The 23963-nt window shown below is 47.5% G+C and overlaps 1 protein-coding gene across 1 annotated transcript in view; it reads right to left on the bottom strand.

Annotated features, from left to right (window-relative positions):
* The window catches only part of CNDP2 (carnosine dipeptidase 2), a 44231-nt gene that overhangs the window by 1661 nt on the left and 18607 nt on the right, over window positions 1-23963 (bottom strand). The window contains exons 6-10 of the mRNA XM_075314621.1: window positions 14517-14601; window positions 10591-10751; window positions 8498-8662; window positions 6631-6772; window positions 6381-6528 (exon numbers count right to left, since the gene is read on the bottom strand). Coding sequence (XP_075170736.1) covers window positions 6381-6528; window positions 6631-6772; window positions 8498-8662; window positions 10591-10751; window positions 14517-14601 — 701 coding nt within the window. The remainder of the gene's footprint in view (window positions 1-6380; window positions 6529-6630; window positions 6773-8497; window positions 8663-10590; window positions 10752-14516; window positions 14602-23963) is intronic.

Raw genomic sequence — 23963 nt, 5'->3', positions numbered from 1 at the left:
GGAATTTACGGTAAGTAAACAAAATTCCCTTCTTCTTTGTCGCTCTATTGGGAGACCCAGACAATTGGGATGTCCAAAAGCAATCCCTGGGTGGGTAAAATAATACCTCGTGATAGGGCCATAAAAACGGCCCTTTTCTACAGGTGAGCAATCGCCGCCTGAAGGACTTGTCTACCTAGGCTGGCGTCCGCCGAAGCATAGGTATGCACCTGATAATGCTTGGTAAAAGTGTGCAGACTCGACCAGGTAGCCGCCTGGCACACTTGCTGAGCCGTAGCCTGGTGCCGTAATGCCCAGGACGCACCCACGGCTCTGGTAGAATGGGCCTTCAGCCCTGAGGGAACCGGAAGCCCCGCAGAACGGTAGGCTTCAAGAATTGGTTCCTTGATCCACCGAGCCAGGGTGGATTTGGAAGCTTGCGACCCTTTACGCTGGCCGGCGACAAGGACAAAGAGTGCATCCGAGCGGCGCAGAGGTGCCGTGCGGGAAATGTAGATTCTGAGTGCTCTCACCAGATCCAACAAATGCAAATCCTTTTCACATTGATGAACTGGACGAGGACACAAAGAAGGTAAGGAGATATCCTGATTGAGATGAAAGGGGGATACCACCTTAGGGAGAAACTCCGGAATCGGGCGCAGAACCACCTTGTCCTGGTGAAACACCAGGAAGGGAGATTTGCATGACAGCGCTGCTAGCTCGGACACTCTCCGAAGAGACGTGACCGCTACTAGAAAGGCCACTTTCTGTGAAAGGCGAGACAGGGAAACATCCCTCAAAGGCTCGAAAGGCGGCTTCTGGAGAGCAATTAGAACCCTGTTCAGATCCCAGGGCTCTAACGGCCGCTTGTAAGGAGGGACGATATGACAAACCCCTTGCAGGAACGTGCGTACCTGAGGAAGTCGTGCTAGGCGCTTCTGAAAAAATACAGATAGCGCAGAGACTTGTCCCTTAAGGGAGCCGAGCGACAGACCTTTTTCCAACCCGGATTGCAGGAAGGAAAGAAAAGTAGGCAAGGCAAATGGCCAGGGAGAAACTTCCTGAGCAGAGCACCAAGCTAAGAATATCTTCCACGTCCTGTGGAAGATCTTGGCAGAGGTTAGTTTCCTAGCCTGTCTCATGGTGGCAATGACCTCTTGAGATAATCCTGAAGACGCTAGGATCCAGGACTCAATGGCCACACAGTCAGGCTCAGGGCCGCAGAATTCTGATGGAAAAAACGGTCCTTGAGACAGCAAGTTTGGCCGGTCTGGTATTGCCCACGGTTGTCCTACCGTGAGATGCCACAGATCCGGGTACCACGACCTCCTTGGCCAGTCTGGAGCGACGAGGATGGCGCGGCGGCAGTCGGACCTGATCTTGCGTAGCACTCTGGGCAACAGCGCCAGAGGTGGGAACACATAAGGCAGCCGGAACTGCGACCAATCTTGAACTAAGGCGTCCGCCGCCAGAGCTCTGAGATCGTGAGACCGTGCCATGAAGGCCGGGACCTTGTTGTTGTGCCGGGACGCCATTAGGTCGACGTCCGGCCTCCCCCAGCGGCGACAAATTTCCTGAAACACGTCCGGGTGAAGAGACCATTCCCCTGCGTCCATACCCTGGCGACTGAGGAAGTCTGCTTCCCAGTTTTCTACGCCCGGGATGTGAACTGCGGATATGGTGGATGCCGTGTCTTCCACCCACGTCAGAATCCGCCGGACTTCCTGGAAGGCTTGCCGACTGCGTGTCCCTCCTTGGTGGTTGATGTATGCCACCGCTGTGGAGTTGTCCGACTGAATTCGGATCTGCTTGCCTTCTAGCCACTGCTGGAAGGCTTGTAGGGCAAGATACACTGCTCTGATTTCCAGAACATTGATCTGAAGGTTGGACTCTTGCTGAGTCCACGTACCTTGAGCCCTGTGGTGGAGAAAAACTGCTCCCCACCCTGATAGACTCGCGTCCGTTGTGACCACCGCCCAGGATGGGGGTAGGAAAGACTTTCCTATTGACAATGAGGTGGGAAGAAGCCACCACTGAAGAGAATCCTTGGCCGCCTGAGAAAGGGAGACGTTCCTGTCTAGGGACGTCGACTTCCCGTCCCATTGGCGGAGAATGTCCCATTGTAATGGACGCAGATGAAACTGCGCGAAAGGGACTGCCTCCATTGCTGCTACCATCTTCCCCAAGAAGTGCATGAGGCGTCTCAAGGGATGCGACTGGCCCTGAAGGAGAGATTGCACCCCTGTCTGTAGTGAACGCTGTTTGTCCAGCGGAAGCATCACTATCGCTGATAGAGTATGAAACTCCATGCCAAGGTATGTTATCGATTGGGTTGGGGTCAGATTTGACTTTGAAAAGTTGATGATCCACCCGAAACTCTGGAGAGTCTCCAGCGCAACGTTCAGGCTGTGTTGGCATGCCTCTTGAGAGGGTGCCTTGACAAGTAGATCGTCCAAGTAAGGGATCACAGAGTGACCCTGAGAGTGCAGGACTGCTACTACTGCTGCCATGACCTTGGTGAAGACCCTTGGGGCTGTCGCCAGACCGAAAGGCAGGGCTACGAACTGAAGGTGTTCGTCTCCTATAACGAAGCGTAGAAAACGCTGGTGCTCTGGAGCAATCGGCACGTGGAGATAAGCATCTTTGATGTCTATTGATGCTAGGAAATCTCCTTGAGACATTGAGGCGATGACGGAGCGGAGGGATTCCATCCGGAACCGCCTGGTTTTCACATGTTTGTTGAGCAGTTTTAGGTCCAGAACAGGACGGAAAGACCCGTCCTTTTTTGGCACCACAAACAAATTGGAGTAAAAACCGTGACCTTGCTCCTGAAGAGGAACAGGGATCACCACTCCTTCTGCCTTTAAAGAGCACACCGCCTGCAGAAGAGCATCTGCTCGGTCGGGAGGTGGAGAAGTTCTGAAGAATCAAGTTGGAGGACGAGAACTGAACTCTATCCTGTACCCGTGAGACAGAATGTCTCTCACCCAACGGTCCTTGACATGTGGCAGCCAAATGTCGCCAAAGCGGGAGAGCCTGCCACCGACCGAGGATGCGGAGAGAGGAGGCCGAAAGTCATGAGGAAGCCGCCTTGGTAGCGGTTCCTCCGGCTGCTTTCTTTGGGCGTGACTGAGCCCGCCAAGAATCTGAGCTCCTCTGATCCTTTTGAGTCCTTTTGGACGAGGAGAACTGGGACCTGCCCGAGCCTCGAAAGGACCGAAACCTCGACTGTCCCCTCCTCTGTTGGGGTTTATTTGGTCTGGGCTGAGGTAAGGATGAATCCTTACCCTTGGACTGTTTAATGATTTCATCCAATCTCTCACCAAACAGTCTGTCACCAGAAAATGGCAAACTGGTTAAGCACTTCTTGGAAGCAGAATCTGCCTTCCATTCCCTTAACCACAATGCTCTGCGTAAAACCACGGAGTTGGCGGACGCCACTGCCGTACGGCTCGTAGAGTCCAGGACAGCATTAATAGCGTAAGACGCAAATGCAGACATTTGAGAGGTTAAGGACGCTACTTGCGGAACAGATGTACGTGTGACAGTGTCAATCTGCGCCAGACCAGCTGAAATAGCTTGGAGTGCCCATACGGCTGCGAATGCTGGAGCAAACGACGCGCCGATAGCTTCATAGATGGATTTCAACCAGAGCTCCATCTGTCTGTCAGTGGCATCTTTAAGTGAAGCCCCATCTTCCACTGCAACTATGGATCTAGCCGCAAGCCTGGAGATTGGGGGATCCACCTTTGGACACTGGGTCCAGCCTTTGACCACGTCAGGGGGAAAGGGATAACGTGTATCCTTAAGACGTTTGGAGAAACGCTTATCTGGATAAGCGTGGTGTTTCTGGACTGACTCTCTAAAGTCAGAGTGGTCCAGAAAAGTACTCAATTTACGCTTGGGATACCTGAAATGGAATTTCTCCTGCTGTGAAGCTGACTCCTCCACTGGAGGAGCTGGGGGAGAAATATCCAACATTTTATTGATGGACGCTATGAGATCATTCACCATTGCGTCCCCATCAGGTGTATCCAGATTGAGAGCGGTCTCAGGATCAGAATCCTGATCAGCAACCTCTGTCTCATCAAACAGAGAGCCCTCCTGCTGGGACCCTGACCAGTGTGATGAAGTCGAGGGTCGCTCATAGCGAGCTCGCTTAGGCTGTCTGGGACTGTCGTCCGTGTCAGAGCCATCACCCCGGGATGCATGGGACCCCCCCGGAGCACGGATGTGTTCCAAAAGAGGGGGGCCAGGGAGCATTGAATCGACAGTGCCCATGGTCTGAGTTACCGGTCTGGACTGCAAAGTCTCAAGGATTTTAGTCATAGTCACCGACAATCTATCAGCAAAAACTGCAAACTCAGTCCCTGTCACCTGGACAGTGTTCACAGGTGGTTCTCCTTGGGCCACCTCTAGCAGAGACCCCGGCTGAGCAAGTGCTACAGGGGTCGAACATTGCACACAATGGGGGTCAGTGGCACCTGCCGGTAGAACAGCCTCACATGCGGTACAAGTAGCATAGAAAGCCTGTGTCTTGGCCCCCTTGCTTTTTGCGGACGACATGCTGTTGTCTAGCAATCTAGGAGGGTATATAGCCAAGAATAGCGACCGTACAGTGCAATGTATAGCAGACAAGCATAAAGTACAAATGAACACTGCGGCACTAGTGGGGTGAGCCCTCGAGGGCTGCTTACCGCCCGCTGAAAAGCGGGTGTGTGGTCGCCAGAATCCCGTGCCTGGGTCTCCCAGAGCTCGTGTCCCTTCTCCACTCAGACTACAAACAGGAATGGCTGCCGGCGTCCTGTGAAGAGGGGCGGGCCGTGGGCGTGCCCCAGACAAAGTGCGGGAAACTAGCGTCCCACTGTGCCTAGTGAGGGGGGTTGGAGTATGCTAAGCAGACTCCAGCCCTCGGCGCTGACGTTCTGACCAGCGTCCCGCCCTTCCCCTGACTGGCAGGCCTGGGGGCGGGAACGAAACGGAACTAGGCCGCAAAAGCCGGGGACTCGATTTATAAGCGCGGCCGTCGTATAAGCACGGCCAGCGCGGAAGTCCCCGGCGCACCACACCTCCCAGCCGCGCCGCAGTGTAAAAAACCGCCAGCCGCGGCCGGCGCGGCAGTTCCTAATACATAAACTCACTCAGCAAAGCTGCAGCGAGTAAAGCACCAGCGCGCCGCGCTGCTGTCCCCGGCGCACTAACACACCCAGCAATGCTGGTGTGTGTGTGCGCGATCTGTACGGGGACACAGAGTACCTTAATGTAGCAGGGCCCTGTCCCTGACGATACTCAGCTCCATGTCCAGCAGATTCCCAGGGGCTGTGGACGGAGCACGGTCTCCTGTGCTTGGAGACCGATAGGATCCCACTTCACCCAGAGCCCTAAGGGGATGGGGAAGGAAAGCAGCATGTCGGCTCCAGCCTCCGTACCCGCAATGGGTACCTCTACCTTAAACACCGCCAACAAAAGTGGGGTGAGAAGGGAGCATGCTGGGGGCCCTAGTATGGGCCCTCTTTTCTTCCATCCGACAAAGTCAGCAGCTGCTGCTGACTAAACAGTGGAGCCATGCGTGGATGTTAGCCTCCTTCGCACAAAGCATGAAAACTGAGGAGCCCGTGATCCCACGGGGGGGGTGTATAGGCAGTAGGGGAGGGGCCTTACACTTTTGTGTAATACTTTGTGTGGCCTCCGGAGGCAGTAGCTATACACCCAATTGTCTGGGTCTCCCAATAGAGCGACAAAGAAATACCATATTACTGCTGCACATAGTCCCTTGGCCGTCATAGCAACCCATCGGCTTCCCATGATCACATCGTGAAGAGGGCGATAGGTGCTGGAATGGACCCCTGGCTGGATCGCCAATGATGGACAGCGGCATTTAGGAGGTTAACAATGGGGTCAGTAGTAGTACCACTGCTGTTAAAGGCAGATGCTAGCCATGTAATATGGCCTGAAGCTGCCCTGTTTGGAACAGGCTGATCTCCTACTCGCATCAAGGAGTATTATGATGGTTAAAATGTACAAGCCATGATACATACAACAGTTATACATAATGGGTCATGTGTAAATTTTGGTAGTGAGACAAATTTTCTCTACCATTTTACTACACTGGAGAAATTTAGATTTTTGAGAGGGGAGACTAACAGGAATTCAGATATTTTTTTAGTTTCATAGTACTGATAGTTATAGCTTCAGTAAAACAAAACAAATATAAAAATAATATATTGGAAACTTTCGTGTCACAACTGCACCCCCCCCGCCCCTCCATTTAGATGCTGCAGTCACAATTGTCCACATCAATGGGGACAATTACAATCACTGACTGTTGCTGTATAGCTTTAATTGTCCAAATGTATGATGAAAGTGCATTTTCTTAATATGATCAAAAAGACTGTGCTCACCTGTTAAGTTTTTCATTTTGGGAATGAGCCCCATCATCTGCAGCTCCAACAGGCAACAACATGACATTCTTTCCAGTTGCTTCTTGGAAGGTTAATGTCACAGGAATGCTTCCACCTTCTCGGGTCAGGTCCGGTTCAACATTAAACACTGTAGAGAATACAGTACAGAGAACGCACTAAGTGGGGAGTACAGTGTATATGCAATGCCATCTGATTCACTAAAGTTAGACCACATTGCATCGTGGCATACCAGCTTTCATGGCTTTCCTTCCAGCGAGGTAATGAGGGTGGTTGAAGTCTGAGACCCAAGGTTTTCCACCATGACCCATTGTAACCTTAAACTTGTTTGGACTACCCAATGATTCAAACTGCTTGTTCAAGTAGTCTTCCACCTTAAGTAATATAAGAGAAAGATTATGAGATTCACATAAGAGACATTCTCCTCCATACCCACCCATCTCAGTTTTTCTAAAAATACTTTTAAAAAAAAAAAAAAAAAAAAAACATAAAGAGATTAAAGTATATACTGTGAGAGTCCCTGCTAATGGAAACCACTATTCAGTATCAACTGTAGTGGCTGCTGGCATTAGCCATAGAGAGACGGGAGAGTAGCAATCCATTAAAAGGTATCAAGGCAAGTTATAGCTTAGGCCCCACTCACACTTGCGCTATTTCGACGCAAACGGAATCCGTCAGTAATGTAGTACAGTTCATTTATTTACAGTGGAAGCGCGACATCGTGTGGACACAAGCGGTACTGCATGACACACAACGCATAACGCGCTTCCACTGTACATAAATGAACTGTACTACATTACTGACGGATTCAGTTTGCGTCGAAATAGCGCAAGTGTGAGTGGGGCCTAAACCAATGGATTGGTAACTTACTGATTGTTGGAGATCCAACTGCTGGGGACGTCCATTCCCTACAACAAAGGCTCCAAAGAGCCTCATCTGAAGGGAGTGGAGATAAAGCATATGTTGCACCACTCTTCATTTTACAAAGGACTGTTGGGCAATTGCTGACTGGGCTTGTTCTCTACGTTGTGGGGATGCCAGTATTCAGACTGCCAGTCATCAGAAACTTGATACACCCCTTATTGAACATATCCTAAATATTGAGCAAAAAGAAGTGCTTGGGCTTGAAAAGCCAGGACAATTCAGAATGTGGAGCAGACTCCCATGGAAATATAATCAAGAACATTTGTAGAATCACAGCCTTCATATTGTGGATAATAATATACTAGAATAATCCATTGGCTGATATGGAGGATTATACCTTTACAGTGAAAGAAATATATGTACAGCAATCTTTCATTGGAGCTGTTAAAGTAGAAACCTCCATCCAATGATTTATTTTAGTGTAGTAAAACGCTGGGAACAGTAGGCAAAGCATCCAGGCAGGCCCCAGGTGACAAATTAGATGTGTTTTGCTTGTTTCTTTAAACCATTTGCCATTCATGTGCCTGCTCCACCTTACATACAAGTTCAATTTAAGAACAAACCAATGCCAGAAGTCCTAAAGAGAAGAGGCCGGAGAAGCTGCTCACAATAGCAGAAAGAAGAGGACCCGATGGTGGGCACCAAGAGGTGAGCGATGAGGTTTTATGCTTTTGATAATGACCATGAGCCGTATGAAAGTCAGATTTTCTTAACTCGCAGGTCGCTTGGATAAGGGTCACACTTTTAAAGCTGATGAAGATTTAGGGACCAAGGGTGAAAGATTGACTGCGTGGGCTATGCCACATAATATCAATTACATACAGTCAAAAGGCAGGCAATATTAGTAGCTCTGTAAGGCACCATCCTCACAAGGCCAGGGTCACACAATCGTAGATTCTCTTTTGGAGAGAATTGTCTTAATTATGGTAACGACACTTTGATCAAACTTGGGTCAGAATTTGATCAGAGCGTCTGCATAGAGTGATCGAAGGAAAAAAAAAAAACAAAAAAAACCAAACCACACTTTCTGCACAAATATAAAATGTAACAACCCCTTTTAAAGGCTATGATACTAGGCAAAAAAAAAAAAAAAAAAATATATATAATTATTTCATTTTTTACTTTTGCCTACTGTACGTTCAGGTACGTGACTTTGTAAAACAAAAGTTTCCTACCTGTTTCTTCACATCATCTGGAGTCATGTGAGGCACAAGCCTTATGGAGAATTTGCCGATGACTTTTCTGGGGATTACAGTTTTGGCTCCACCTGCAGAGAAGGCTCCCTCAATGCCATGAAGCGAGAGTGATGGGAATCTCCACCTGTGCATCAATATCTGTTCCTGTGAAAGAAAATCCACAGATGTTTGTATTAGTCGACTATTACCTGGGGCAAAAGATAAAAGAGCAAATACAAATCAGGAACTAGCAACCTGGAAATTAGTGTCACATCACATAAGGTCACAGTAATGCATACAATATTTATTCTAATATACTGAACAAACAGAATGCAAAATCACAATGTAGATGAATGCATTCACCATGGAGTTTACACTGGAGGTCAAGGGCAAAAGATCCAGCTCTACAGACATGTTATTGCCATACATACATACATACATACATACATACATACATACATACCAGTGCCTACAAGTAGTATTCAACCCCCTGCAGATTTAGCAGGTTTACACATTCGGAATTAACTTGGCATTGTGACATTTGGACTGTAGATCAGTTTGGAAGTGTGAAATGCACTGCAGCAAAAAAGAATGTTATTTCTTTTTTTTTTTAAATTGTGAAAAGTTTATTCAGAGGGTCATTTATTATTCAACCCCTCAAACCACAAGAATTCTGTTTGGTTCCCCTAAAGTATTAAGAAGTATTTCAGGCACAAAGAACAATGAGCTTCACATGTTTGGATTATTATCTCTTTTTCCAGCCTTTTTTGACTAATTAAGACCCTCCCCAAACTTGTGAACAGCACTCATACTTAGTCAACATGGGAAAGACAAAGGAGCATTCCAAGGCCATCAGAGACAAGATCGTGGCGGGTCACAAGGCTGGCAAGGGGTACAAAACCCTTTCCAAGGAGTTGGGCCTACCTGTCTCCACTGTTGGGAGCATCATCCGGAAGTGGAAGGCTTATGGAACTACTGTTAGCCTTCCACGGCCTGGACAGCCTTTGAAAGTTTCCACCCGTGCCGAGGCCAGGCTTGTCCGAAGAGTCAAGGCTAACCCAAGGACAACAAGAAAGGAGCTCCGGGAAGATCTCATGGCAGTGGGGACATTGGTTTCAGTCAATACCATAAGTAACGTACTACACCGCAATGGTCTCCGTTCCAGACGAGCCCGTAAGGTCCCTTTACTTTCAAAGCGTCATGTCAAGGCTCGTCTACAGTTTGCTCATGATCACTTGGAGGACTCTGAGACAGACTGGTTCAAGGTTCTCTGGTCTGATGAGACCAAGATCGAGATCGAGATCGAGATCTTTGGTGCCAACCACACACGTCACGTTTGGAGACTGGATGGCACTGCATACGACCCCAAGAATACCATCCCTACAGTCACGCATGGTGGTGGCAGCATCATGCTGTGGGGCTGTTTCTCAGCCAAGGGGCCTGGCCATCTGGTCCGCATCCATGGGAAGATGGATAGCACGGCCTACCTGGAGATTTTGGCCAAGAACCTCCGCTCCTCCATCAAGGATCTTAAGATGGGTCGTCATTTCATCTTCCAACAAGACAACGACCCAAAGCACACAGCCAAGAAAACCAAGGCCTGGTTCAAGAGGGAAAAAATCAAGGTGTTGCAGTGGCCTAGTCAGTCTCCTGACCTTAACCCAATTGAAAACTTGTGGAAGGAGCTCAAGATTAAAGTCCACATGAGACACCCAAAGAACCTAGATAACTTGGAGAAGATCTGCATGGAGGAGTGGGCCAAGATAACTCCAGAGACCTGTGCCGGCCTGATCAGGTCTTATACAAGACGATTATTAGCTGTAATTGCAAACAAGGGTTATTCCACAAAATATTAAACCTAGGGGTTGAATAATAATTGACCCACACTTATGTTGAAAATTTATTAAAATTTAACTGAGCAACATAACTTGTTGGTTTGTAAGATTTATGCATCTGTTAATAAATCCTGCTCTTGTTTGAAGTTTGCAGGCTTTAACTTATTTGCATCTTATCAAACCTGCTAAATCTGCAGGGGGTTGAATACTACTTGTAGGCACTGTACATACAATCTACATTTTGATAAAGCCCAATACCTTTGAAGCATGTAGCAGTTTACTAGCTCCAACATCTTTAGCAAATTCTTCAAGATCAAACTCAATAGCGTCGTAAATCGCTTTCTCATCATTTGAAACAGGTTCCACAGCTTCATATATTCCAGGAATAAGAATTTTTCCCTTCTTGTCTATTAAACTGCCTAGGGAGGAAAAAATATATAAAATGAATTCCACAGGGATTTTCCCCAGACAAGGAGGCATTGTTACAGTTCTTTTCTCTGGTAAACCCAGTCATGCATTACAAGGACGGCTTTTTTTTTTAATTTAAATATATGTTTGTATCACACAGTTGTTTTTTTTTTTTTATTTAAAATATATTATTATAATATATATATATATATATATATATATATATATATATATATATATATATATATATATATATATATATATATATATATATATATATATATATATATATATATATATATATATATATATATATATATATATATATAAATTTTTTTTTATTTAAAGAGCCCGTCCTTATAATACCAGAGACAAAACCTTTAGTAGTTTTAAAAAGGACCCTACAGTAAATTTTATTACGCTGTAATAGTGACTGTGCATCAGAATATTTTTTTCCTAATTTCACCTCATTTTTGGCGTTATCACCAAGCAAATATTTTTAAAACACAATGAGCTTAAGAATGGATTCACACGAATGTACGTAAAACAGTCCCATTTTCATCCAGGAGAGTAGGATGATTTTTTTCCTCATTTCTCATCAGTGTGCTGTCAGTGTGCAATCCGTTGTTTTTTTCTCAGCAGCTATTAGTCATTTGCAGGACCCTTTACAGTGTTCTGTGCTTCATGATAGAATTCCATCCATAAAAACGGACGTCAGTAGGATGGTCCGTGTGCAGTCCATTTTTTTTCCTTGCACCCATTGACTTTTACTGGTGAGGCTCGGAAAGATTTTGGCAACAAATCACAGCATGTTGCAACTTTTCTCTCATCCAGAATCTGGATGAGGGAAGGAGAAAAAAAAAAAAAAAAAAAGCTGACCAGCTGCTCTGCCTCACTGACTAACATTGGTCCGAGTGCAATCAGAGATTTTCTTGCATTGCACTGGTATAATTGATAATATTTATTCATTTATATAGCGCTATTAATTCCACAGCGCTTTACATACATTGGCAACACGGTCCCCATAGGGACCTTAGATTGTGAGCCCCAATCAGTATGGTCTTTGGAGTGTGGGAGGAAACCGAAGAACCAGGAGGAAGCCCACGCAAACACGCGGAGAACATACAGACTCCTTGCAGATGTCTTTGGTGGGATTTGAACCAAGGATCCCAGCAGCACAAAGGCTGCAGTTCTAACCACTGAGCCACCGTGCCGCCCCTATATCCAATTCATACACTCGTGTGAGCGTACCCTAAATGGAGGTATTCCCATCAGAACAGATACATTTAATTAAGGCTGCTTTCACACTACGTTTTTTTAACATGAGTCATGAACATTTTTTTGCTGCAAAAGCGGATCCTGCTTTTACAGCAAAAAAACACATGCAAACGCATGTATTATTTTGCAGGATCCTGTCACTTTAAGTTTATGGGCGGGCATTGGAGTCATGTGATCAGGAGTGAGGGGAACTGAACGTGACATCTAACAGCTGTGGAGTCTCGTAACCAAGGTAAACATCGGGTAACTTGCTTGGATATCCGATATTTACATTGGGTACGAGCGTCTGCAGCTGCTAGGAGCCGGCTGCCTGCACACGTAACCAAGATAAACATCGGGTAACCAAGACCGCGGTTACCCGATGTTTACCTTGGTTACAAGCGTCCTCCACTCTCAGGCGGGGGAGAGTGGAGATAGAGGGAGGTGGAGGGAGAGGAGGGGGAGGTGGAGAGAGGGACTGATCACCCGAGGCTGGTTTCTGTGCATGCCCAGTAGAGCAAGCAGGATCCTGTCTATCAGCATGCCAGCGTTCACATGCGTTTGCGTGCTGTTTAGTCAGGATCCAGCAATTTGCAGTATTTGGACGCAGCTCAAAAACGCTACAAGTAGAGTTTTTGAAAAAAGTTTAAAAACTGCAAGTCGCTGGATCCTCACTATAACGCACGCAAACGCATGTGAACGCATGTTGAGGCGAGTCCATTGCAAATACATTGAAAACGCATTTGCACTGGATCAGTTTTTGCGTTAATAAAAACGTTCATGACGGATGTTACAAAAAAAAAACAAAAAAAACGTAGTGTGAAAGCAGCCCAAGCAGAAAAGGTGAAAATAACTTTGTAACAACATCTTCCATTTCCTGCAATAGGCCCTCTGGAGTTATATCAGTGAGTTTTCTCTCTCCATCACAGGGGCTGCGCAGTTACTTTCATCTTTATATTAAATAAAAAAAAAAAAAAAAAAGGAGTATATTAGTCTCGCTTACGTACAAAGCATAAGTGAGATGCTCTCCACACTCCCACAGTTCTTAGTGTGTGGAGGATCCGGAATGCTGTGGGGCGTGTGCAGCGATTGCAGACACACTCCCCGCTATCACACAGCTCTGACAGCTAGGAGAGATCGTTCTGCTTTAACTGCACACACATTGTCAGAATTGTGTGATAGCAGGGACTGTCTGCAATCACTGCACACGCTCTGCAGCATTCTAGATCCCCCACTCTGTCAGAGCGCAGAGAGAGTGTTTGAAATCACTGCACACACTCCGCAGCATCCTGGATCCTCTGCGCGCTGTCAGAGGTGTGTGATAACGGGGACTGTATCTACAATCACTGCACATGCTCCCCAACATTCCACATCCTCCGCGCGCTGTCAGACCTGCGTGAGCGTGGGCAAATTCTCACTTATGCTTTGTAAATCACGGGACTATTATGTTTAGGATGAAAGGAACTGCACAAGTGCGGCCCCTGTGATGGACAGATAAAACTCATTGACATAACGCCAGCGGCCTATGGCAGAAAATTAAAGGTTTTGTTTTTTTCTTAATGGAGCAAAATTTTCAAAAAAGTGCGTATCTCATGACATAAATACTCTATTAAGTCCAAGTAGATGTTATGTGGCATGTAGTATTCCCTCCTGTAAGACGCTGAACAACCACAAGTAGACAGTAATATAGAAGTGTAGAAGGACCACTCAATAAGCACTGAAGATCATTAACACAGCACAGAAGTGAGGAGCAATTGTCTACAGTTAATACTGACACACCTCTGTGGTCTGCAACGTACAGTATGTTGCACACACCAGCTGGCAGAGCCTGTGGGCTCTGGTCATGTGGTCCTAATGACATCACAGGGGTCCTTCTACCCTTCTATGTTGCTGACTGCTTATGATTGGTTAGCATCATACAGGAGTCAAAACTATCTAATAACACTCCCTTTGGCTTAACTAAAGTTAACTCATTAGGTGCCAAATCCTTGATTGCTAATAATTCCACAATGGAGAGGAGAAAACACATATATACATATATATATATATATATATATATATATATATATATATATATATATATATATATATATATATATATATATATATATATATATATATATATATATATATATATATATATATATATATATAACAAAAAAAAACAAAACACACCAAAACGCAATTTTTTTAATCCGCTCTGCAGCCACCATTACATCATGTGTCCAGTTCAACAAAAACAATTGGTGAAAGGTCCTCTAAAAGTTGACGTCCATTCACTGCTTTCTACATGACATAAGGGGTTACACTTCCTAATGTCATTGTTGCTTTTTGCTGCAAGTCAATTTAGTCATTATTATTATGAACCATTAGAGCCCAGCACATAATACAAATCCCACCATGTATGACGGCTCATCTATAAGTTATATGAAGCATGCTATAGATGGATGGGGGATCATTTTTTCACACTTTATTTAATGGGTTACAGAGACTATTTACTAAAGTTTTTAAATGCCTACCCATTAGAAAAATGAGATCAGTCATGGCTTCATGGACAGAGCCCCCGTACACCCCAGAGTGAAGATCCTTGTCACAACATTCAACCTGCAAAAGGGAAAAAAAAATAAAAAAAAAAAAAAAATAAAATAGTATTATAATAGATGGATATCCATTTCACATATTCATAAAATACACACACTGAGAGGCTTGATCCAGACCATAACACCATCCTTCTCACTCACCTTCATGTCTATGAAGTGGATCATAGTTGATCTGCCATGGATTCTATACTAATGTGATCCAAGACATGAGGCCATTATGGCCAATATGGCAAAATCACCTTATACACCAGCCAAGCCTACTACAATTTGTTATAAAAAAAATGTTTAAAAGAACTGAAGTCCTCAGTGGTTGATACCTTTTAATGGCTAACTGAAAAGATGGTAATAATAGCAAGCTTTCGAGACTACTCAGGTCTCTTCAGGCTCAGTATAACACAAAATCTGAAGAGTCACATTTATACACAACAGGACATAGAATGGGGCAGTAAATAAAACAAGTTATGTGAAGCAGAACTATCAGTATGGCAAGAGCACAAACTGTTGTGGCCATAAATATTGCTGCAGTTCAGTGTGAAAGTGTTATTGACCTCCAATTGGGGTCTGGTCCAGAGCTGGGATGCCCCCGGGATGGTCTGAAGAGCACATTTCTTAATTGAAGTAAAAAGACATGAATCCATGAGACACATTCATTCCTGCTCTGAATGTGTCAAAGGTCATCATAAGTTTGTACTCCCAAAGTATCTTCAGATTTTGTGTTATATTGAGCCTGAAGAAGAGACCTGAGTAGTCTCGAAAGCTTGCTATTATTACCATCTTTTCAGTTAGCCATTAAAAAAAAGGTATCAACCACTGAGGACTTCAGTTCTTTTAAACAATTTTATCTGGCTAACACGGTACAAAGATATATTTAACTGTACAATTTGTTATGTCATTCTGTTGCTAACTATTAGGACAGATTACCCGGTTTCCAAGGTCTGTAATAGGCCATTTATGACTGTACCTTTTTACTCAAACAGTTGGAACAAATAAGTCTTCCTGTCTGTCCGCCATCGGGCTAAGGCTATGTGCACACGGTGCGTTTTTCTCGGCGTTTTTGCGCGTTTTTCGGGTGCGTTTTTGGCCTCAAAACTGCATGACTTTGCTTCCCCAGCAAAGTCTATGAGTTTTCATTTTTGCTGTCCCCACACAGCGTTTTTTTTCAGCTGCGTTTTTGTGGTGACCATAAAAACGCAGCATGTCAATTATTCCCGCGTTTTTCACTGCGCTTTTCATCCATTGAGTTCAATGGGATGTTGAAAGACGCAATGAGAAACGCAAATAGCTGCGTTTTGGTGCGTTTCTAAGACCAAAAACGCAGCTATAAACGCAGGAGGTGGGTAGTAAAGTGACGTGTACAGGAAGAGGATTCCTTCTGTCAGTATATACAGAAGCGTGAATCCTCCCGGTACCGTCACCATCGCGTCCACCTCCCGTCCTGGGCATGTATGCTGCCGTGCGGCGCCATGTCTGGGCGGGAGATGGAAGCGGCTGCGAAAACAAAAGTTAACAGTAGAAAAAAAAAAAAAAAAACAAAAAAAAAAAGTTATACTCACCTGTCTGCAGGGTCCCGGTGCCATGCCCGCTCCCAGATCCTCTCACGGTATCGCCACCCCCGCTCCGGCTGTGTGCAGACGGCCGGGAAAGCTCCGATGGATGCAGGGCCTGGCGATGGATCACCTGATGCAGTCACCTGACGCATCAGGTGATCGTAAGTATCGCGGTGACGCGAGCGCCCGGCCGGTATCAGCGGATGCGTCAGGAGACTTCATCCCTGATTACCGGCAGCTGCTGCAGCGATCGGACGGGATCAGACTCCCGCCCCATCGCTCCAGGAGCTGCCGGTAATCAACACATAAGTGAGTATTTTTATTATTTTTTTTTTTTTGCACCGATGCATCAGCTGATTGTATAAACGGCTTTTATACAATCAGCTGATGTGTGATGGGATTCAGGCCTTGATCCTGACACATCATCTGATCGCTTTGCCTTCCAGCAAACCGATCAGATGATATTGGATCCGGATTGGACGGCGCGGGACCCTGACCCAGGATTACTGCGGAGGGGGGTTTATTTCAATAAAGAGGGAGTCACTAATTGTGTTGTGTTTTTATTTCTAATAAAAATATTTTTCTGTGTTGTGTTTTTTTTTTATCTTTACTAGAAATTCATGGTGGCCATGTCTAATATTGGCGTGACACCATGAATTTCGGGCTTAGGGCCAGCTGATAATATACAGCTAGCCCTAACCCCATTATTACCCGGCGAGCCACCCGTCACCAGGGCAGCCGGAAGAGTTGGATACAGCGCCAGAAGATGGCGCTTCTATGAAAGCGCCATTTTCTGGGGTGGCTGCGGGACTGCAATTCACAGCGGGGGTGCCCAGAAAGCATGGGCACCCTGCACTGTGGATTCCAATCCCCAGCTGCCTAGTTGTACCCGGCTGGACTCAAAAATTGGGCGAAGCCCACGTCATTTTTTTTTTAAATTATTTCATGAAATTCATGAAATAATTTAAAAAAAAAAAGGGCTTCCCTATATTTTTGGTTCCCAGCCGGGTACAAATAGGCAGCTGGGGGTTGGGGGCAGCCCGTACCTGCCTGCTGTACCCGGCTAGCATACAAAAATATGGCGAAGCCCACGTCATTTTTTTTTTTTTTGGGGGGGCAAAGAAATCCTGCATACAGTCCTGGAAGGAGGATGCTGAGCCTTTAGCGGCAAAAAACGCACAAAAACGCAGCGTCAAAAAAACGCAGCGTGTGCACATAGCCTAATAGTCTATGCAACACAATTTCCCTCACCACCATTGGGGCTATGGAAGTTCAGGCTACATTGTTAAACACAACTAAATAGAATACAGAATGACCAAACCCTAATCCACCATCAGCATATCCCTAATGGGACCCCACTGAATGTCAAGACAAAAAGGGACGGGCACTTTCCCAAGTACTGAACCTCTACAATGGAAGTGGCCATGCTCCGCCTTATTCACCTATACAGCCCATACACCATCCAGAAATCACTGCAGACTTTGTTTTGGAAATAAGTGGCCCCTAGTGTCAGGCTCCCACAGCCTTTTTTTTTTGGCACACAGTATTCATATGCCATGCATGTGTCAGATTGCTTCTTAGGCAGGCTTTGCACACTACGACATCGCAGGTGCGATGTCGGTGGGGTCAAATTGAAAGTGACGCACATCCGGCATCGCATGCTACATCGTAGTGTGTAAAGCTTAGATGATACGATTAACGAGCGCAAAATCGTCGTAATCGTATCATCGGTGCAGCGTCGGCGTAATCCATAATTACGCTGACGCGACGGTCCGATGTTGTTCCTCGCTCCTGCAGCAGCACACATCGCTGTGTGTGAAGTCGCAGGAGCAAGGAACATCTACGGCGTCACCGCGGCTTCCGTAGGATATGCAGAAGGAAGGAGGTGGGCGGGATGTTTACATCCTGCTCATCTCCGCCCCTCCGCCGCTATTGGCCGCCTGCCGTGTGACGTTGCTATGACGCCGCACGACCCGCCCCCTTAGGAAGGAGGCGGGTCGCCGGCCAGAGCGACGGTCGCAGGGCAGGTGCGTGCATGTGAAGCTGGCGTAGCGATAATTTTCGCTACGCCAGCTATCACACGATATCGTACATGCGACGGGGGCGGGGACTATCGCGTGCGACATCGCATCGGCTTGCGATGTCGCAACGTGCAAAGCCCGCCTTAGTCTTTACTAAACGGAATATCAACAGGATATAACTATATAATCTGGGAGCAGCATGATGTAAGGGCAGAGACCCTGATGGCACAATGTGTCACTTGCTGGTCTGCATGCTGACATTCAGATTTTTTCCTGCTGCAGATCTAGCAGTGCTGAGAATGTGGAGCCCTGTATAACTTCGCTCACACACTGATGCTTTCTGTGCAAGCTGTACATTCACCGAAAAGAGTTACAGTGCTGGGGTTACAGAGCAATTAAAAAAAGGGAAACAACCCACCCACAGGATTTTCCCATATAAAAGTAAAGGCAGTGCCATATTGTGGCTAGGGTAGTAAATCAGGTCATGCTTTCAGTTTAAATATTGGATCTGTGATTGCAAAAAAAAAAAAAAAAAAAAAAAAAAAGAAGGGAATTTTGTTTACTTACCGTAAATTCCTTTTCTTCTAGCTCCAATTGGGAGACCCAGACAATTGGGTGTATAGCTATTGCCTCTGGAGGCCACACAAAGTATTACACTTAAAAGTGTAAGGCCCCTCCCCTTCTGGCTATACACCCCCAGTGGGATCACTGGCTCACCAGTTTTAGTGCCAAAGCAAGAAGGAGGAAAGCCAATAACTGGTTTAAAGACCAATTCAATCCGAGGAAACATCGGAGAACTGAACCATACCACATGAACAACATGTGTACCCGAAAAAACAGAAAAACCCCGAGAAAACAGGGCGGGTGCTGGGTCTCCCAATTGGAGCTAGAAGAAAAGGAATTTACGGTAAGTAAACAAAATTCCCTTCTTTGTCGCTCCATTGGGAGACCCAGACAATTGGGATGTCCAAAAGCAATCCCTGGGTGGGTAAAAGAATACCTCATGATAGGGCCGTCAAACGGCCCTCTCCTACAGGTGGCCAACCGCCGCCTGAATGACTTATCTACCTAGGCTGGCGTCTGCCGAAGCGTAGGTATGCATCTGATAATGCTTGGTAAAAGTAAGTAGACTCGACCAGGTGGGTGCCTGACACACCTGCTGAGCCGTAGCCTGGTGCCGTAATGCCCAGGATGCACCCACGGCTCTGGTAGAATGGGCCTTCGGCCTTGAGAGAACCAGAAGCCCAGTAGAACTGTAGGTTTCAAGAATTGGTTCCTCGAGCCCCCGAGCAAGGGTGGATCTGGAAGCTTGCGACTGTTTACGCCGACCAGCGACAAGGACAAAGAGTGCATCCGGGTGGCGCAGGAGCGCCATGCGGGAAGTAGAACCTGAGTGCTCTCACCAGAACCAACAGATGCAAATCTTTCTGAAATTGATGGACTGGACGAGGACACAAAGAAGGTGAGGTGATATCCTGATTGATATGAAAATGGGATACCACCTTAGGGAGAAATTCCGGAACCGGACGCAGAACTACCCTGTCCTGGTGAAGGACCAGGAAGGGAGTTTGTATGAGAGCGTTGCTAGCTCGGAAACTCTCCTAAGAGACGAGACCGTTACTAGAAGGCCACTTCCCGTGAAAAACGGGAATGGAGACATCCTTCAAAGGCTCGAAAGGCGGCATCTGGAGAGCAATTAGAACCTTGTTCAGATCTCAGGGCTCTAACGGCCGCTTGTACGGAGTGCTGAGAAGACAAACTCCCCGTAGGAACGTGCGTACCTGAGGAAGTCGTCGTTTCTGAAAAAATACAGATAGCGCTGAGACTTGTCCCTAAAGGGAACTGAGCGACAACCCATTTTCCTACCTAGATTGCAGGAAGGAAGGAAACATAGACGATGCAACCGGCCAGGGAGAAACACCCTGCGCCGAGCACCGAGATAAGAACATCTTCCACGTCCTGTGGTCAATCTTGGCGGACGTTGGTATGCTAGCCTGTCTCATGGTGGCAACCACATCCTGAGGTAATCCTGACGACACTAGGTTCCAGGACTCAATGCCACACCATCCGGTTGAGGGCCGTAGAATTCAAATGGAAGAATGGCCCTTGAGACAGCCAGTCTGATTGGTCTGGTAGTGCCCCCGGTTAGCCTACCGTGAGGCACCACAGAACCGAGTACCACAACATCCTCGGCCAATTTGTAGCGACGAGGATGGCGCGGCCGCAGTCGGTCTTGATCTAGCGCAGTACTCTGGGCAACAATGCCAGAGGTGGCACCTAAGGTAGCTGGGACTGCGACCAATGCTGAACTAAGGCGTTTGCCGCCAGAGCTCGATGATTGTGAAACCGTGCCATGAAGCTGGCACATTGTTGTTGTGCCGTGACGCCATTAGATCGACGTCCGGCCTCTGTCAGCGGCGCCAGATCTCCTGAAACCCGTCCGGGTGAGGAGACCATACTCTTTCGGCCACACCTCAGCGACTTAGGAAGTCAGCTTCCTAGTTTCCACACTTGGGATGTGAATTGTGGATATGGTGGATGCCGTGTCTTCCACCCACATCAGAACCTGCCGGACTTCCTGGAAGGCTTGCCGGTTGCGCGTTCTTCCTTGGTGGTTGATGTATGCCACCGCTGTGGAGCTGTCCGACTGAAGTCGGATATGCTTGCTTTTCCAGCCGCTGTTGGAAGGATTGTAGGGCAAGATACACTGCTCTGTGTTCAAGAACATTGATCTGAAGAGTGGACTCTTGCTGAGTCCACGTACCCTGAGCGCTGTAGTGGAGAAAAACTGCTCCCCACCCTGATAGACTCGCGTCTGTCGTAACTATCGCCCAGGACGGGGATAGGAAGGACCTTCTTTTTGACCAAGAGGTGAGAAGAAGCCACCACCGTAGAGATTCCTTGGCCGCCTGAGAAAGAACGACGACTCTGTTGAGGGACGTCGACTCCTCGTCCCATTGGCGGAGAATGTCCCATTGTAGTGGACGCAGTAAAACTGCGCGAAAGGAACTGCCTCCCTTGCTACCATCTTACGTAGGAAGTGCATGAGGCGTCTCAATGTGTGCGACTGGTTCTTAAAGAAGAGCTTGCAGCCCGTAGTGAATGCTGTTTGTCTAGCGGCAGCTTCACTATCGCTGAGAGAGTAAGAAACTCTATGCCTAGATATGTTATCGATAGGGTCGGGGTCAGATCTGACTTTAAAAAGTTGATGATCCACCCAAAACTCTAGAGAGTCTCCAGCGCAACGTTCGGGCAGTGTTGGCATGTTTCCTAAGAGAGTGCCTTGACAAGTAGATCGTCTAAATACGGGACCACAGAGTGACCCTGAGAGTGCAGGACTGTGACTACTGCTGCCCTGACCTTGGCGAAGACCAGTTGGACTGTCGCTAGCCGGAAGGTAGAGCTACGAACAGAGGGTGTTCGTCTCCTATAACGAAGCGTAGAAACGCTAGTGCTCTGGATCAATCGGCACGTGTGGATAAGCATCTTTGATGCCTAATGATGCTAGGAAATATCCTTGGGACCTTGAGGCGATGACATGGCGGAGGGATTCCATCCGGAACCGCCTGGTGTCCACGAGCTTGCTGAGCATTTTTAGATCCAGAACGGGACGGAACGGCCCGTTGTTAAAGGTACCGCAAAGAATTTGGGTTAAAAACCGTGACCTTGTTCCTGAAGAGGAACGGGGGTCATCACTCTTTCTGCCTATAGAGTGCACCCTGTTTGCAGAAGAGCAGCGGCCCGGCCGGGAGGTGGAGAAATTCTGAAGAATCGAGTTGGAGGACGAGAAGTGAGCTCTATCCTGTACCCGTGAGACAGAATGTCTCACACTCAATGGTCATTGACCTATGGCAGCTAAATATCGCCAAGGCGGGAGAGCCTGCTACCGACCGAGGCCGCAAGTCATGAGGAAGCCGCCTTGGAAGCGGGTTTTCAGACTGTCGCTTTTTTGGGCGAGACTGAGCCCGCTAAGAATCTTAGCTCCTCTGATCCTTTTGAGTCCACATTGGACGAGGAAAAAATGGGACCTGCCCGAGCCTCGAAAAGGCCGAAAACCCCGACTGCCTCTTGCTCTGTTGGGGTTTGTTGTGTCCGGGCTGAGGAAAGGATGAATCCTTACCCCTGGACTGTTTGATGGTTACATCCAACGCTCACCAAACAGTCGGTCTCGCGTAAGAAACAAATGCAGACATTTGAGAGGTTAAGGATGCCACCTGCGGCACAGATGTACGTGTAACCGTGTCAATCTGTGTAAGACAAGCTGAAATAGCTTGGAGTGCCCCAAGGAAGAGAATGCCGGAGCCAACGGTGCGCCGACAGCCTCATAGATGGCTTTCGACCAGAGATCCATCTGTCTGTCAGTGGCATCTTTGAGTTTGCAGTTCCATCTCCCACTGCAACTATGGATCTAGCTACAAGCCTGGAGATTGGAGGATGCCGCTCGGGACATTGGGTCCAGTCCTTGACCAAGTCAGGGGACAGGGATAACGTGTATCCTAAGCCGTTTGGAGAAGCGCATATCTGGATAAGCGTGGTGTTCCTGGACTGCCTCTCTGAAGGCAGAGTGGTCCAGAAAAATACGTGAAGCTGACTCCTCCACTGGAGGAGCTGTGAGAAATAACCCACATTCTATAGATGGACGCTATAAGATTATTTACTATGGCGTCACAATCAGGTGTATCCAGATTGAGAGCGGTCTCAGGATCAGAATCCTGAGCCGCTACTTCCGCCTCATTACACAGCGAGTCCTTCTGTTAGGACCCTGATGAAACCGAGGCCGCTCATAGCGAGCCCACTTAGGCTGTCTGGGACTGACGTCCATGCAGAGCCGTGACTCTGGGATGCGTGTGACATTCCCGGAGCTGTTAGTTATTCACACTGAGGGGGGCCATGGATCAATGATTCAACAGTGCCCATATTGTGAGAGACATGTCCGGACTGCTAGGCTTCTAGTATCATAGCCATAGTCTCAGAAAAACTGTCAGTAAATACTGCAGACACCGTCCTCATCCCCTGGCCATTAGTGCATACAATGGGAGTCTATGTAACCTGCCGGCCGTATAGCCGTACATGCTGTACCAGCTGTATAGAAAAACATGTGGTTCTGCACCTTTGTTTTACACAGAGAATATGCTGATAACTCCTCCGCATAATCCAGGAGGGTATATACAACGTGCGACCAAACAGTGCAATGTATATAGTACAAGCATATCTATAAGTGCACTTCTGCACTAGTGGGGTTAGCACCACAGGTGCTGCTTAACGCCTGTTACAGCGATTGTGTGACTATCAGAATGCCAGGGTCTTCCACACTTGTCTCTGTATCGTACAGAAACTGACACTAATGGCTGCCGGTGTCCTTGTAGAGAAGGAAGCCGTGGGCGTGCCTGAGAAAGTGCGGGAATCCGGATTCACAGTGCACACAGTGAGAGGGGTGGAGTATGCAAAACATACTCCAGCTCTCAGCTCTGCTCTATGCAGCGTCACGCCCCTACCCTGACTGTCAGGGCTGTGGGCGGTAACGAAGGGAGACTAGGCCCAGAAGCCGGGGACTCGAGTTAACAGCGCGGCCGCCGTAAAAGCGCGGGCCGCGCTGAAGTCCCCGGCGCACCACAAGTGCCAGCCGCGCCGCAGTTCCAGCGGCCGGCGCGACCGATTCATAGAAGTGGCCAGCGTCCCGCCCCTCTCCTGACTGGCAGGTCTGGGGGCGGGAACGAACGGAAGCAGGCCGCAAAAGCCGGGGACTCTAGTTATCAGCGCGGCCGCCGTAAAAGCGCGGGCCGCGCTGAAGTCCCCGG

The sequence above is a fragment of the Anomaloglossus baeobatrachus genome, chromosome 6 (assembly GCF_048569485.1).
Source record: "Anomaloglossus baeobatrachus isolate aAnoBae1 chromosome 6, aAnoBae1.hap1, whole genome shotgun sequence".
In the NCBI taxonomy this organism is placed as follows: domain Eukaryota; kingdom Metazoa; phylum Chordata; class Amphibia; order Anura; family Aromobatidae; genus Anomaloglossus; species Anomaloglossus baeobatrachus.
The sequence above is the reverse complement of the archived record's forward strand: the minus strand, read 5'-3'. Positions and strand labels throughout refer to the sequence as shown.